The 14,989-nt window shown below is 45.5% G+C and overlaps 1 protein-coding gene across 23 annotated transcripts in view; it reads left to right on the top strand.

Annotated features, from left to right (window-relative positions):
• The window catches only part of LOC129737165 (uncharacterized), a 92,430-nt gene that overhangs the window by 66,579 nt on the left and 10,862 nt on the right, over positions 1-14,989 (top strand). For 8 of the 23 annotated variants that reach the window (XR_008734685.1, XR_008734682.1, XR_008734697.1 and 5 more), the window contains 2 exons: positions 4,337-4,464; positions 6,469-9,094. Coding sequence is in view for 2 of the 23 variants with exons in the window: in XM_055724309.1 (XP_055580284.1) it covers positions 4,337-4,464; positions 7,970-8,139; positions 8,687-9,078 (690 nt within the window). In the remaining 21 variants the exon portion in view is untranslated. Of the gene's footprint in view, positions 1-4,333; positions 9,095-9,927; positions 12,045-13,298; positions 13,644-14,989 lie in introns of those variants that run through there. The other 15 variants (XR_008734691.1, XR_008734680.1, XR_008734681.1 and 12 more) reach the window with 13 other exon arrangements.

Below are 14,989 nucleotides of genomic sequence, written 5' to 3'. Positions count from 1 at the left end.
GTTTCTAATGCAACTTTAGAGCACGCAAAGTGAATATGTCTAGCTTGGCAGATGGCTTGAAGAAAACCTGCTTAGTTCAATCATTAGGTCAAGCCAAATAAATTTCTACCTTCTTCAAAGAAAATCACTAGTGAATGTCGAGGCTGAAGTGATTTTAACTTCCTTGACGTGGAGGATTTAGTTAAATCAAACAATAATAAACAGCCAAGAGATGTAATTTTTGGTTATAAAAAGAGTTCAGCAACAACACGTTCAAAGACAAAATAATTCTTGCTATTCACTGCATCATAGTATTTAAATACTTAGGGCATTAAATATTAGTAAGGTTTATTTTTAGGGGCAGCTGACAGCTCTGGAGCTTAGTCCCCAGTCTGTTGTATCCTTCAGTTTCAGAGGAACTGTGCAGGAAATTTTGTTCTTCAGTTGGGCTTTTCGTTGCATTACAGATCAGTAAATGGCAGTAAATTGAGCTCTGGCGATGGAAAGGTCGCTGCAGGGCATTTGGAAATGAAAGGACTATTTTGTGTCTCATTTAGAGACTTTTCTTATATATTGGTGTGTGTTATCCAGTGGCCAGGGTAATGGGCCTCAAGAATAGTGTTGTTTAAGTAAAATAGCTGTGGTTTGCGGGGGGGAATAACTAAACCAGAAGTTCTGAGAAGCAACTACCATGTTCTCAGGCATCTGAAATGTATCTGCTACTAAGAGCGAAGCAATTTTTTCTAATACCAAAATCCCAGTTTGCGAGGATGCTAAATCATCCTCAGGCTTAACACAATAGTCTCTTGGCAACTGCAGGTGCTTATCTTGAAAGATTCATTTTTACAACAGATTGAATTCTCAGAAAAGAGGCCAAACATAAAGATGTTAGAAATCAAAGCGAAAATCCAAACGGGTTTTGAGGCTTGATTTTGTTAAGCATCCAAATGTTTGGATATTTATTTGAAACTTATTCAAGCTGCTTAAGTCTAGAAAACTGGTAATAGGCTGCATCCTCCCTGCTCTGTGACTGAAAGTCTTGGCACATACAGTTCCAAATTGCATTGACCTTTTTTGCTGCCAAATTCTATTGCGTTTTCATTTCTAATTTACTGTCCAATCCAGCCCCAAGGTCTCTAGCTTTTACTACCTTTCTAAGTTTCTGTTTCGTATTCAATACGTGCTTTTCTGCCTTGCTTAATAGTTTTCATTTTTTTTCCCAGTTAAGTCTCACCTTATTACTCAGAAATCTAGGGACTGACATATGAGATCAGACTGACAATCCATCCGCTTTGTTATCCTTTCTTCTGTAATTTACCACTGTCAGATGCTTCAGAAGGCACGGGAAAAACCACAAAAATGGATCATTATGGGAACCTTTGTCCATAGGAAAAATCCAGAGTATATTTCTATGCTAATATAGAAGGTTTTATATCCTCTTCCATAATACCTGGCTGAAATAAGTGTTTTGTCTGAGCACCTATATACATAGCTGAATTCTATGAAATGTTCACTCTCAGCAATATCCATTGGCAGTGAGTTCCACAGGTTTATTCACAAGATTTTCTGGTTGTTTCTGCCTACATCTTTATTTCCTCTGATGATACTATTATTTATTTTTTACTGGTTTGCTAATTTTCCAAAGTAGTGTCACTTGTGATTCTCATTAATGTGCTAAATGTCACTTCCTTTTGAGCAGCAAGGAGAATGCTACGTAAAAAGAATTACAATACATATTCTTCCTCTAATTTTTAGACTATATTTGCATAAAGCATATTTTAAAGTATACTGTAAAGGCTTTTCTTCTGAAATCTGTGGTTGGAATTACTCACCTCTTTCTTCCTGGCAGCTCTTTTGCATTGCTATCTTCTGTTAAGTAGCAAATTTGCAAAGGGAAAAGTATCCATGTAAAAAAAACATCTTGGCATGTTTCTCTTTCTTTCTATTTCCTCTGAGTATTCCTGATGTAATTTCTTTAATTCACTCTTAGTGATGGTTGCACCATTTTCCTGAAAATGGCAGATGGAAAGCACCATACTGGGGGTGAAGGAGGAGGGCACAGGGCTCGGGCAGCTCCTCCTGGGCTGGGCATGATCAGGGGTGGGGGTCTCCTGCACTGCTGACCCCTTCACCCTGCCATGGGCCACAGCGGAGGCTGCGGGTGGCTGGTCCTTGTGGTGGCCCAGGAGGGCAGTGCGGACCCCAGCCGCAGTGCAGACCCCAGCCGCGGTGCAGCCCAGCCCCGCGGCCGAGGAGGACCCGCCACTGTCCTTACCCAGACCCACCTGTGGTTCCTTCTCTTTATTTCTTCATTTTACCAGTCCAGGCTTGCCAGCCGTGCTGGACTGGCGGGACCTTTGCAAATCTTGGTGCTACTTCTCACCTGTCACTCGGCTTGCTTTCTCCATATTGGATGCTTTTGATCCATGCTTGGGATTTATCAGTTTAATTAATCTAATCTCTGCATTATCATCCACACTAACTGACATAATTCCTGACAATGTTTTGTTGATCCCTGTGATTCTGAATGAGAGTGAAGCTATGTAGCAGCATATGGCAGTAGTTCTTATCTGTGATGGCTAAGTTTAGCTTTTTTTTAGGCCTTTTTCTTTTAATCAGAAATGTATATTTGCTTAGAGATTAGGCCATCTTTGTGTGTTTCCGCATTGATAAAACTATGCTTGTTAATGTTATGTAAAATCCTATTGTGTTCCCGCAGACTTTTGCAGGAGCAAACTTCATGTGCGACATCACAGGGCATCGCTACAGGGAAATGCACAGAGAGGTGTGGTGCACAGGCCCTTTTTTTTTAAGTATTAAAATTTGTTGGGTTTTTTTAAGCGTTTGCGGAAAGAAAAATACTATTAAAAGAAGTATGTGGCTAGATTAATCCAGGACTACTTCCAGTATTGGCAGTGGTATGGTTTCAGACCCTCAGTGGTTATACCTGCAGTAATTTTAATTGGCTAATGTTTCTTTAATTACAAACTGCCACTGAGTTGTGAGTTGCCATGATAGTCCTGTCTTCCAAGGATGCGCTGAAGCGTTTTGGATCCCAATGCCTGGTATTTATGAAAGGTTTTTATAGTACAGACTCAGCAGTTTGCACAGTTTGGTGAATTCGTTTAGAGTAATTAGTGTAACACCAGGCTGGATTTGCAAGTCTGTTTAAGCCATTTCTGCTTCAAGTATATCAAACGTTAAACATCTCCAATACAAACATTGATTCGGTGTGGATTATTTCATGTATTCTTTCAGCTCCGCTGTAACCAGTTGGTTGACACAGGTCCTGGTTGTTCCTTAGGCTTGGCGGACCAAGGGCCTGGCCGCATCCCACGTGGGGTCTGAGATGGACCCCTTTCCTCTGAATCGATGACTTTCCTGGCTCTGCTGATAGAAAGGGATGAGAGCAATTCTCTGCTGAGCCACAGCAGCCAGTAGTGCAATATGCTGTACCGCTCACACCATAATGGAAACCCGTGTTGTTGCTGTTGCAATGTGCTGTGCTACACCTGCACACCAGTGGCTTTGCCTTCCCCTTATCCGGATTCTGGGGTGGTGTTTCTGTTGGTGACAAAAGAACCAGTCAAAAATTTACTCCTATTTGATTTATTTTTCACTTGCAAAACAGAGAATTGGTCTGCATGTTTTTAATACAATTCTTTTCCCCAGGGATGGACCAGTTGTATTCCACATCTGTTCTCTGGGGTGTGCAGAAAGCCCTACAGTGCTATCATAGTCAGAGAGCATGAAGAGAGGGGGTTTTTTGCAACTCCTGGTCTAGATTCCCTGTTATTATTTTTTTTTCCTCCAGAAGTAATTTTTTGCCCTTGTTCACCTAAAACAAGTGACAAGAGGATAGTTGAAACTCTCCTACCTCTTATGGGTGTTCTACGTGCCACCCCAAGTAGGGTGGCTTTACTGCTAGCTCCGAGTCAGTGTTGATCCCTTGTACTAGCCAGCTGATCTGTACTGCTGAATTGCCATATTTCTCTGGACACCATCAGAAATTGTGTTGCTTGTGCTCATTACTCCCTTAATTTTCACAGGTGAAATGATTCAGAGGAGCTGAGCCACCTCTTTCGGCTCGGAGGTAGTCCACCCAGGCAGTCCTATTCTCCCCTCGCCCATAAGCAGCTGGCACTAACGCAGTCTGGCCTCTTGGTCGCTGTGGTATTTAAGCAGTGGCCTGAATAACTGGGTAGTGCTTTGCTCCGGAACATCAGACTGTGGCCGCGTTTTCCCTGGGGCGTGCTGTGAGGCTGTACTGGTACTCTTTGTGTATTGATTTTGAATCATACAAACACAAAGCTCTTCTCAAATTAACATCTTTTTCTTGTTTTCTCCTCACCAGTAGAACTGGCCAGAAAAAGCAAGTGGAAGAGTGATGGTTCAGGCTGGAGCGCCGGGGCCTGGGCAGTGCGGGCAGGAGCTGGAGGCACGCAGCCTTGTGCCAGGGCGGGAGGACCGGTGGGTACAACGCGGGTAAGTCCAGGAGAATAGATGATATGAGACTTGATTAATGTATAATTAATTAGAATGTATTCTAATTAGTGTCAATCAATGTGTGGGTATGGAAAATAGGATCGCTAGATAAGACTTGCTTTTTTTTTTAATGAGATGACAAATGTGGTAGATGGGGAGAGTATTGATATGCCAGCTGCCCATATGGCATTTGCTTTGACACCAGTGTGACATCTGGGGTGGAAGTGAGATGCTGCTGGACTGTCACGTGAGCTGGGCTGTCAGGTGGCAGCTGGAGGTGGGAGGTGAGGGCATGGCCATTACCTCTGGACAGGGCTTGGCCAGCACCCTCCATGCCCGCAGGGATGGGGAATCGGGGGAGGCGCAGGCGGCACTGCTCAGGTCTGGCTGGTGTGGAAACCCTGTGCTGAGCTGTGGCCGGTGCATGTGGGGGAGGGGGACCACATCAGGAAGAGGGACCACACAGAGGAATCATGGAAGGCCATGGGTAGCAGAGGGGTAAGGGCCAGGAGAAGAAGACGGGCACCGAGCGCCTGGAAGGGGTCAGCCTGCTGAATTCAAGGATAAGATGGGCCAGGCATGATTTGATCTCGGGCTGTGAGTATGAACACAGGGAGCAGGGGGTTGATAACAGAAAGCTTTTCAGTTTAGTGGACAGGGATATAAGGAGATCTAAAGCTTGAAGCTGAGATAAACACACATTTTGTCTATGGTGGAGGTAACTTGGTAGCTGGAGCATCCTACCAGAGGGCGATGGCCAGCTCCTTGTTGCCAAAATGTCTTAATGGAGATTGGTTTGTGGTTTTCTGAAAGGGTGCTCTACTTGGAAGGGAATTAATTAATCCTGGAAAGGTTTATGTCCAAGCCACAATGGATGCTCACAACAGCACTTCTTGGCTACGGAGCCACAATTACTTGCTCCAGTTAATTTTGCTGGAAGCAGGATCAGACCCTCACCTGTGGAGGAGTGCAGAATGCCGATGGCTGTCGCGGTGCTGTGGCACGTGGGCGAGCAGCACTCATGTCTGTGGCTCTGCAGCTAATCAACACGTCAGCTAAAGCGAATTTGATTTTGAGAAGTCTTATGGACCCCAATAAAGATCAGTAATCATTAAAATTAACCACACGCTGATTTAATCAACATATAGCTTTGTTAATTACCAGCTCTTTCTTCGTGTCCATCTGTTTTAAAGATTTTAGTGAACCTGCAGCAGATGTTCATGTAAATATAATAAGCTGGTTGCCATGTAAATATAAAATTTGCAGGATTGTTTTTGTAACAGACTTCCAATTTATTTGTGCTGTTGTCAGTATCACGTCTTCAGTGGCTTAAACACAAAACTGATAACTTTGTTAAAATCCCCATTAGAGACAGTCTGTGCTACCAGGCTGTCCCTCTGCCTGGCCCTGCCGCCGTGTCCTGCTCCTGTGATTTGTGCCCAGGAACTGCCATGTAGAACTGAAATAGGGCCCATCTATTCACGCTGCCTTCCAGGGTATAAAAAATAATTTCTGCACTCATGGTGAAAGTGATTCATTCATTGTGAGCGGTGTAGGTGGGGAGTGGCTTGTGCAGCTGAACATTGGGTTTCCAGCTTTCCCCTCGGAACCGGGTGCCAGCAGGGAGGTGGGTCCGGCGGGCGGGGGAGTGGAGGGGGATGCTGGCGCATGGCTGTGGGATGCCTAGGGGAGACAGCAGCAAAACTGGGCTGCCATGACAGTACAGAAAGCAAACTGGCAAGCATTTTAAAATCTAAAAATGAATACCCTGTGGCATAAATTGAAAAAAACCCCAAACCCCTAGATTTTACTTTGCCACTAGTGACCAAATGGGGTGCATTTTGCTGGATTAATATTTTTCTTGTGAAACAGAATCCCCAATAGAATCGGAAAAAAGGCATGAAAAAGTGCAGAAGAGCTATGTTTTGCTGAAAAAACTTCACAGTTTAAGACTTAGCTTTTGAGTCTACAAGCCGAATAGCAGAGGTTTTTTTGATGTGGCAGCATGTGGGGCTTTTTCTGTGTGTGGGAGTTGCAGACTTCGCTCCGTGGAGATCTTTTATCTACAGGAGCATGGCTCTGGGTAAGTTTCTTCACCAGCAGTGTGCGGCAAAGGGGTCACGAAGGCAGAGTGTGGGCATGCAGAGGAAACCTCTTCCACTTCCATCCGTGGGGAGGGGGAGGTGGCTGCCCTGGAAGCGAGATGTTTCTTCTCTGTGCTGGGGAGAAGGTGCCCAGCCACAGCCCTGCCAGCACAGGTGCCCAGTGCCCTCATGGTGGTGGCTTTTCCCTGCGCAGGGGAGAGATGCTCTTCAGCAGCTGCAGAACTAGGCAGGAAAACCTGGCTCTGAATATGTCTGCATTTGGTCTTTGTTGGATTAAAACTGTTATGGAACATAATTGCCCAGGTTTCCTGTGTGACAGTAGCCTGACAGCCAGTCTTGTACGGTGGGACTGGACTCGCGGTGAGGGCGTGAAGCAGAGCAGCCGAGGGCAGGTCCCGTTCTATCACTGGGAAACAGGTGCTTCTCTAAGGGAAGAAAACTGGGAGCACTGGGGGGCACCGGCTGCAGCAAGTCATTCGAGTGGTTCGTGCTGTGGCAAGGACAGGCCAGGACGGGTTTTGGCAAGGTGGTTGTAGGGATGCAGTGTGGTCCTTACACTCATGAGGGTACAGCCATGAGCACTCCTAACGCACAGCCCGTCCATCCCTGGAGTGTGGGCTGCCACCTCTGAAAGCGGGTAGTGTTCCCAGGTGGCAGTCCGTTCTCAGCTGCAGATTAACCTCATAAAAGGCACCACCAAAACCCCCCAGGCCCTCACAGGGATTAATACAATAGGTTCAGATTGTGAATTCAGAGAGGGATCTCTTTTTTTGTTACGTTTGTGCAAAGAAGGCCATGGTTGATAGAAGGGATTCCTAAATATGGCTGTGGCATAGTTAAGTGATAATAATCCCAAAGGCAATGAAACAACAAAGGAGGAAATTCACTGTTCATCTGCAGACCGTGGAAAACCACTGATTCTCAAATTCACTTGGCAACGTCAGCCATGTAGCTATACGCCCCCTTTAAGCTGTGTAACCCCAGCGTCCCAAGTGGAGACGTCTGCCTCTGAGCACTGCGCCTGGAGTTGTGTCTGGAAAGGGATGAAACCCCATGGCACGCACGTTGCATCGTAGTCCCACCAGCTGGCAGGCAAGTGTCCCTGCAAGGTGGTGGCAAGAGGGGACCACCAAGAGGCACAAGCACCTTCAGCACTGGTGGGACAGGCTCTTAGCTTGTTTGCAAAGCCTCCTTTAAGACGGATTTTAAAGTCAATTAGAGATGACCTTGTTGCATAATGGGAAAACTGACAAAATGCAGAATTGCAAATTCATGTTGTTTGTCTAGGTATTACATCTGCCTCCAGAGAATAATTAATCTGATAAATAACAGAACTCCGGCTTCAGATTGGGTGTTTCTCTAATCCACTGTATGTGTTTATTTCTCCCAGTGCTCCGCAGGTACACCCACTGGGTACGGACGGTGGGCAGGATGCAGACCCTTGCCCCCAACCTCCCCGCTCCAGGCACTCCTGCAGCAGCCCCAGGCGGGCTCCCCATCCCAGGGGACGGTCCTCCCTCTGCTGGGGCCCCAGTGCTGGGCAGTGAGAGGCTGGGAGCTGCTGGCTGCGGTGAGCCTTGGGAATTTGTCACCACCAGCCCCTGCTGCAGTCCCCCCGCAACACTCTCCTCTGTCCCTTTCAGGGCCAGGCAGCTCAGGTGTCCCATAGAAATACCACAGAGAGATGTTGCTTTCTGCTGGCTTGTCTGGAGCGGATCCCCATGTAGCACACACTGACAGCCTGCCGCAGCGGCAAGCTGGGTGGCTTGCTGACAGAGCTACTGATGGAGGCGTGATGGAAAGTGCGAGCCCAGCTTGGTGCGTGGATTTGCCCACGGTTTGAGGCTTCTGTCCCAATAAAACATTCGCAGCCTGGCGCTCATCGGTCCCTTGCATGAATTTATCTTTGTAAGGCATTATCCAGCAGCTGAGTCTGCATGCTTGTTGGAGGTGACATGAGAAATGAAATGTGTGTTTTGGTACTGGTCGGGGGAGTAGAGGGAAAGATGGATCTTAACTCAGAGTTTCCTGCGGAGAGCTGGGTCTGGAGTTATCTTTCGTTTACGTCTGCACTTGAAAAGAGCTCTGCTTTCTGATTTCATGTCTTTATTTTTTAGCTTCTGAGGATTTTGGTTTCATTTTGCTCTACATTGACAATGACTTCAGGAGCCTGGAGAGGAGGATGAGAGTGCACAAAGGCAGGTCATTAAACAGCTCTCTTCAGGCACCTATTGATCTGCGCGGTCCTTGCTCTCACATTGGCCAGGTAAGGCACTGCTGGCATGAAATTCCCGTTCATGGTAGAAGATTTACTGTTTTTCAGGGAGTGGAGCGTAAAGAAACAGACATCCGCAAGTGGCTGGAAAGCTCCAGGAGCAGAGGCTGCAGCCCCCCACACCCTTCCCAAGACAGGCACAAGGAAGCGGAGACAAAAGGCAAGGTGGAACTGGGCAGCGATCCGGCGTCTCAGCAAGGGCAAATCAACACTGGCAATGAAGAAGAAATTTAAAGATGATAGCAGCAATGTGAGTGGAATTTTATCTAAACCAAACTCATTACACTGCTTATATAAAGCAGTATTTTTACAATTTCAAGTAATCTTTGCACAGTATTTACTAGTTTTTCTATTGTTTTAAAATGAAAAATCTGCCCTTCTTGACTGAACACAGCAAAAGGTAGAGAAGCTTCTACTTCCAACAACGATTGAGTCTTACTACGTCAAATCTTTAGATTTCAGATGACAGAAGAAATTAATAGCAAGAATAAAATCTTATAATTGAAACTGAAATGAAACTAAATCTTGTAGATGGGATACTAGCTTGAACTTCAGTCTGAGCATCTAAAGAATCACTGTGCATATTTTAATTCTTTGACTCTTCTCCATAAATGTTTTGACGTGCTCAGGAATTTATCTTCATTATTAAGACTGCTAGATCATCACATACTGATGAGCCCAAAGTCAAATTTTTTACTTGCCGTTCACTCAGAAATAGATTTCCAACTGAAAATCTACAGTATGGGCTTATTTCTCCCATCAGTCACAAGAAGCGCAAGCCTGCCCAGGCGGCCAAAGCTGCTCTGTGCCTGCCGAGGCTGGGAGCATCCTCCATGCCGCAGGCACTCGGGGAACGGTCCCAGTTCCCACCAGGAACGTTTCATTTTTATTACCAATACAAGCAAGCTATTTGGTAAGAATATGGCACTTCTATAACGTATCTGAATATTACTCCTGCCTACAAGCCCTGGTATCTGTTCTTTTTAAAAATATGTTTTTAGTTGTAGAGCATACTGGTATTTTAGTTAATAGATTCAGGACCTTCCCTTTTGCAACTGTTTTTCTTCAACCCTGTCCTTTCAGATGTTGCATTTCTCTTGTGTATATAATTAAAAGATGGCCTTAAATGCTTAGGAAATGCAAGGCTATGAAATGGAGGAGGAATGCCTTTAATTTTGTGCCTTTGTCCCATGGTGATGTTACACGGGTTGAGAAGCGAACTTCTTACCAGTGTGAGTATGTGTTTCTGGTCCCGGTGTCTCGGGTGCGTGGATGCCGAGCCAGTGCTGGTGAATCGTCTCTCTGACGGCACAGCTGCTGTGCAAGGGCAGGGAGAGCCAGCGCTGGGCTGGGGTTTGGTTTCCGAGGGCTTGGACCAGGCCCTACTTTGGTGTTCCCTACAAACACTCCTTGGTGATTTACTGGGATCACGCTAAGCCTCTTGCCATTAGAGAGGAATTAAAGTAATTGTGGGACATAATGGAGGAAAAATCCTTTAGTATTTCCTTCTTTATAATTCATATTTCTATAATATCCTTTAATTTCCTCTAAGCTCCTTAAGTGCCTATGAAGAGTTCAGATCCTTTCTACAGTGTTTTATTATTGAGGTGTGAAATGCGTGCGCTGCCGTCAGCGGCATGTGTGAGCCCTCCCGGTCCCTTTCCGAGTGGCCATGCTGGTGGTGGGGCCGGGCTGTGCAGCGTGGCGAGGAGTATTTCTGTGTCATTGCTGCTTGTAAGAGGACGCATGAGACACTTTTATTTGCAAGCAGCCCTTTTGCACGTGAGTTTAGGGTATTACATTCGCATATTTGCAGAAAGCAGTATCGCTGGGTAACTTTCGTTATAGGTCCATATAGGTTCATTGGCATACAGTAAGTGTTGCTGTACCTCTGCGTCATGTGTGCATTTATCAGCCTCTGCTTGCAAAAAGCGAGCAGGGAAGCTGCAGTTGCCAGGGTTGGGTAATTTTTCTGAGTAAGCGCAGAGCTCTGAGCCTGGCGGTCCCTGTCATCCTCTGCCTTGCCCGTGGGGCGGTACGGACCACTGGCAAAGCCGCTGGGATGGCAGCGCTGGCCCCGAGGAGGGGCTGTGGTTCCAGCTGCCTGCCCGCAGCATGCCGGGCAGGGGTCCGGGGGGCGCTTGGCTCATCCCCTGCTGCCAAGGTGGGAGGTGCAGGGACGTTAAGGCTGGCAGGCCCCTCGGGAGGCCCTGCTATGACCAGCCCCTGCTCCCAGCCATGGGTGCGAGGATGTAGCCTGCTCCTGGAGGCTCCGCTCCGACCATCTCGGGTCTTGGTGCAGGTCCCCCAGCTTGCTGGGCAGCATTGCCCTCTGGCTGGGAGCCCCTTACTGCTGTGGTGCTCCAGTCCCCATCCAAAACTGGTACCAGTGTACCCATCCCTGGCATGGCTTGCTGTAAGCATCAGCTCACAGTGTTTGCCGCCTCGCTTGGTGTCAAGGACCAGCTTCAGGTCAACAAAACTATCACAGACCTGTGTTAGTTTGCCCAGACCTGATGAAATGCATAGGATTTACATGATGTAATTCAGATCACAGTCATTTCTGATCAATACCTGGAAGATTTTTCTGTTTTAGCGTGCACTGGCTGCAGTGCAAAGCCCTGAAGTTTGGTGCTGGATGACTACCAAGGTGTTGCTGGGGTGGGTCATCTTTGTCACTAGTCCTGGAGGTGGTCAGCTCCTCAGCAAAACACAGTAACAGCTACTAAATATTCTCCTTCTTGAGGCTGAACGATTTACTGCAGTACTTCTTGATGTTTATTGCCGATTGGAATTTAATAACACCTTAAACATTGTCCAGTTAAACCACTGATTTTAATAATATATAGCGCTTTTAAATTTGAATGGCAGGAACAGGTTAAATGTCTCTCTGTTGGGAGATGTGTGGATTATGCGGCCAAAGTGTCTATTATGGCCCCCTAGTTTGACCTTGTGTGTAACAGAAGCTTTAAAATTAAACCCGCAAATCCTCCCTGAAGCCCTTTTCCTTGTTTAGAAAAATCCCTTTTGATTTATTCGGAATTGTTTCATTTCTTCACAAAGTGAAGCTGGTTTCATGTGCGAGGCTGGAGTCCTGTACTGCCAGTTTAAGCCACCTTCTGAACACTTTGGATTAAAAGGAATCGTTGGTCTTCTCAAACCTTTTACTGCAAGGAGGCTTCCAGTTGCAAATTACTCTTGTAGGTCTTCTCTGTGCTACTTGTAATGTTTCAGCACAATTTTGGTGTACTGATGTACCTTTTAACACTTGAAGGGGGCTTTTAAAAAAGATGGGGACAGACTTTCTAGCAGGGTCTGTAGCGGCAGGACAAGGGGCAATGGTTTAAACTGGAAGAGGGTAGATCTGGATTAGATGTTTGGAGGAAACCCTTCCCCATGGGGGCGGCGAGGCGCTGGCCCAGGCTGCCCGCAGCAGCTGTGGGTGCCCCATCCCTGGCAGGGCTCAAGGCCAGGCTGGACGGGGCTGGGAGCAGCCTGGGCTGGGGGGAGGGGGCCCTGCCCGTGGTGGGGGGTGGGACTGGGTGGTCTTGGAGGTCCCTGCCAACCCAAACCCTGCTGCGATTCTGTGACAGTACAAGGTTCAGTATTTCACTGCAAATCTCACAGTAGAGGTCGATAAAGGTTTACTAACTCTATTTTTTCTTCTTTAAAAGAAGAAAAAGTTGAAACAAAATTAATGTGTGTGCTTTGTCAAATTGTCAGGTGTGCCATTCACAAATCAGTGCAGTCTCAGAACTTTTCTTCTTTTTTTTTCTTTTTTCCAAACTTTGTCTTCAGACATTTCCCACTTTAACACTGTAGAAAGCATATCCCCTATTATTTTTACTTTGGTGGCAATAGTGAATACTTTGCTCCAAGGCGATGTTAAACATTTTTAAAGTTATTTTTCAATTCAACCAGCTGATTTGATCTTCTGAAAATCGAGTTTTTTGATTTTTAAAAAAATATTTTTTATCTTTCTTTCCCTTGATCTGGGAGACGATGACAAGCCTTTATGTCTAAACCATATATGTTTTTATGAAATTAATATCAGGCAGAGATAAGTTAAAAAATGATTTACCACAGTATTGCAGTTTAGGTTTTTGAAGTCTGTCAAACCAATGTACAATGAAAAATGGAAGAAAGGAGTTTCAGGTTGCACTTGAGTGGCTTTTTGGTATTTGTATGTATTAATGCTGCAAATCAATGCAAATTTTCTGAAGAACCAAATTTACTAGCTTTATTTCTTCATTTGAATAATTGCTGCCAATAAATATCTCAATAAGCCGCCATTTAGAGAGTGATTTTCATAAAAAATAGTAGTCAGATCCTCTGCAGTGATAAACTTCCATGCACAGCGTGTTTGCAGCAGCTGACAGCCCGGCCCCCTCCGCCGCAGACTCTGCAGATTTTATTAACCTCCCTCTCCCTGTCATTTTCGGTGTTCCGCATAGGAAAGCTCTGCGATGGGCTGCTGGTGGGCCGGTCATGATTTTAATTCTCTGCAACATCATGGATCAGCATGAGAAAGCACGCATTCCTCACTAAGAAACCTGCTACTGGAAAGGTCCAAAAAATGGTGTTTTTGGAAAAGCACCTCCCGACAGGAGCCTTGAGGCCGTCGCGCCGCCGGGAGTGGGCAGCGAGCTCAGCCATGGCACACCTGGAGACTGCCAGCATGAATTCATTGCTGTCCTTGCAAACACAGCTGCCCTCACCGGCGGGGTCAGAAAAACCCAACAAAATAGTCTGAATAAGAAAACAAACCGAAAATAAACAGATTTCATTTTTGAGGACAACTCTCTGCTATGGAAACAAAAAAGTCATTTTGGTGAATTTAGTGGTTTTTTCTGTGGTGTCTGCTAAAATAGTTGTTTGGTTTTGCTTTTTGAAATGCTTGGGCTACAAAAAGCATGCACCAGATTCTTCTTTGTTAGTTTAAAAAATAAGTAAGAGCAAAGCATGATCCGTCCTTCTGACTAATCGCATACCAGATTGCTTTACAATTGCACCAGAGAAAGCCCGTTCCTTTTCTATTTTTTTTCTCTGTGAGTGAAAGATCTTTATCTCTAGATGCTTCCCAGGAAGGAATTTTCATAACAAGAGTCTATTAAGAGATGCTTACAGACTTCCAGGCCATCTGAGAGGTTATGGGGGAAAAAAAAAAGAAGCAGAAAATGGTGTGACATGGTGCACATTCTGACTAAAGTGTCCGTTGCTATAGCAAATGAAGGAGCATAACTAACCTCTAACACAGCCTGCTTTGAAAATCTGTGTGGTTTGTTAAGGCTCTTTTGTTCCGAGCCATTCATTTTCTCCATTTCTGCTGCAGTTTGCTAAACTGCTCCCAAATTATTGGAATTTATAGTACAGAAATGGTGATAGATGTTAGGTATGACCTATAAAACCTTAAAGCAATGATGAGTAAATCTTCTGTGTCATCCTCACTAGCCCATTAGTACATCGATGCAATACTTGTGGAGCAATTTCAATGTTTTATTTTATTTTTTAGATAAAAGATGGATCAAAGCTAGAGGAGAGAAAGCATGGGTTATCCAAGCTGTTAGCCAATACGTGTCTGCTTTAGGGTAACATCTGTTGAGGTTTCTGCTGTCTCCAAGCTTTCATTGGTTTGAATGCTCCTTCACACCGACTCTTTCATTGGTGCTGTCAGCACCTTTCCTAAGTTCATGCTTTTCCTCTTGGTCCTTCATGCAGTTTTGCAGCCCTGCCTGCTCTAAGCCCCCAGAAGCAGCATGGAGCCCCTGGGCCGTCTGAAAGCTGGAGCTCAGCCTTTCCAAGAGCATGGCCCTTCCAGGGGAGTTGTCTTGTGGCCAGTACAAAGAAAACAGCTCTGCGTTTCAAATACAAATATAAATACAAGCAAATACGTGGTTTTCAAAAGTAATTGCTATTTACATTAGCTAGCGCAGGAAAGAAATCTGATCAAAACAGTGAAAAACACATTCTGTTTGCTCTGGAGAGCAGCAGCTTGCATGAACTAAGGATAAGGTAGGGTTAATGGTCACTGGCTGAATTAAAAAAGCAAAAACCAGTAGGCATAGATAAACCCAGAGTTTGCTGTCTGAAAGATACAGAGAATTCCCAATATGAAAACCAGTGAATGACTGTAACCCAAACTGCT

The sequence above is a fragment of the Falco cherrug genome, chromosome 12 (genome assembly GCF_023634085.1).
Source record: "Falco cherrug isolate bFalChe1 chromosome 12, bFalChe1.pri, whole genome shotgun sequence".
NCBI classification, from domain to species: domain Eukaryota; kingdom Metazoa; phylum Chordata; class Aves; order Falconiformes; family Falconidae; genus Falco; species Falco cherrug.
This window is presented reverse-complemented; position numbering and strand designations above follow the sequence as displayed.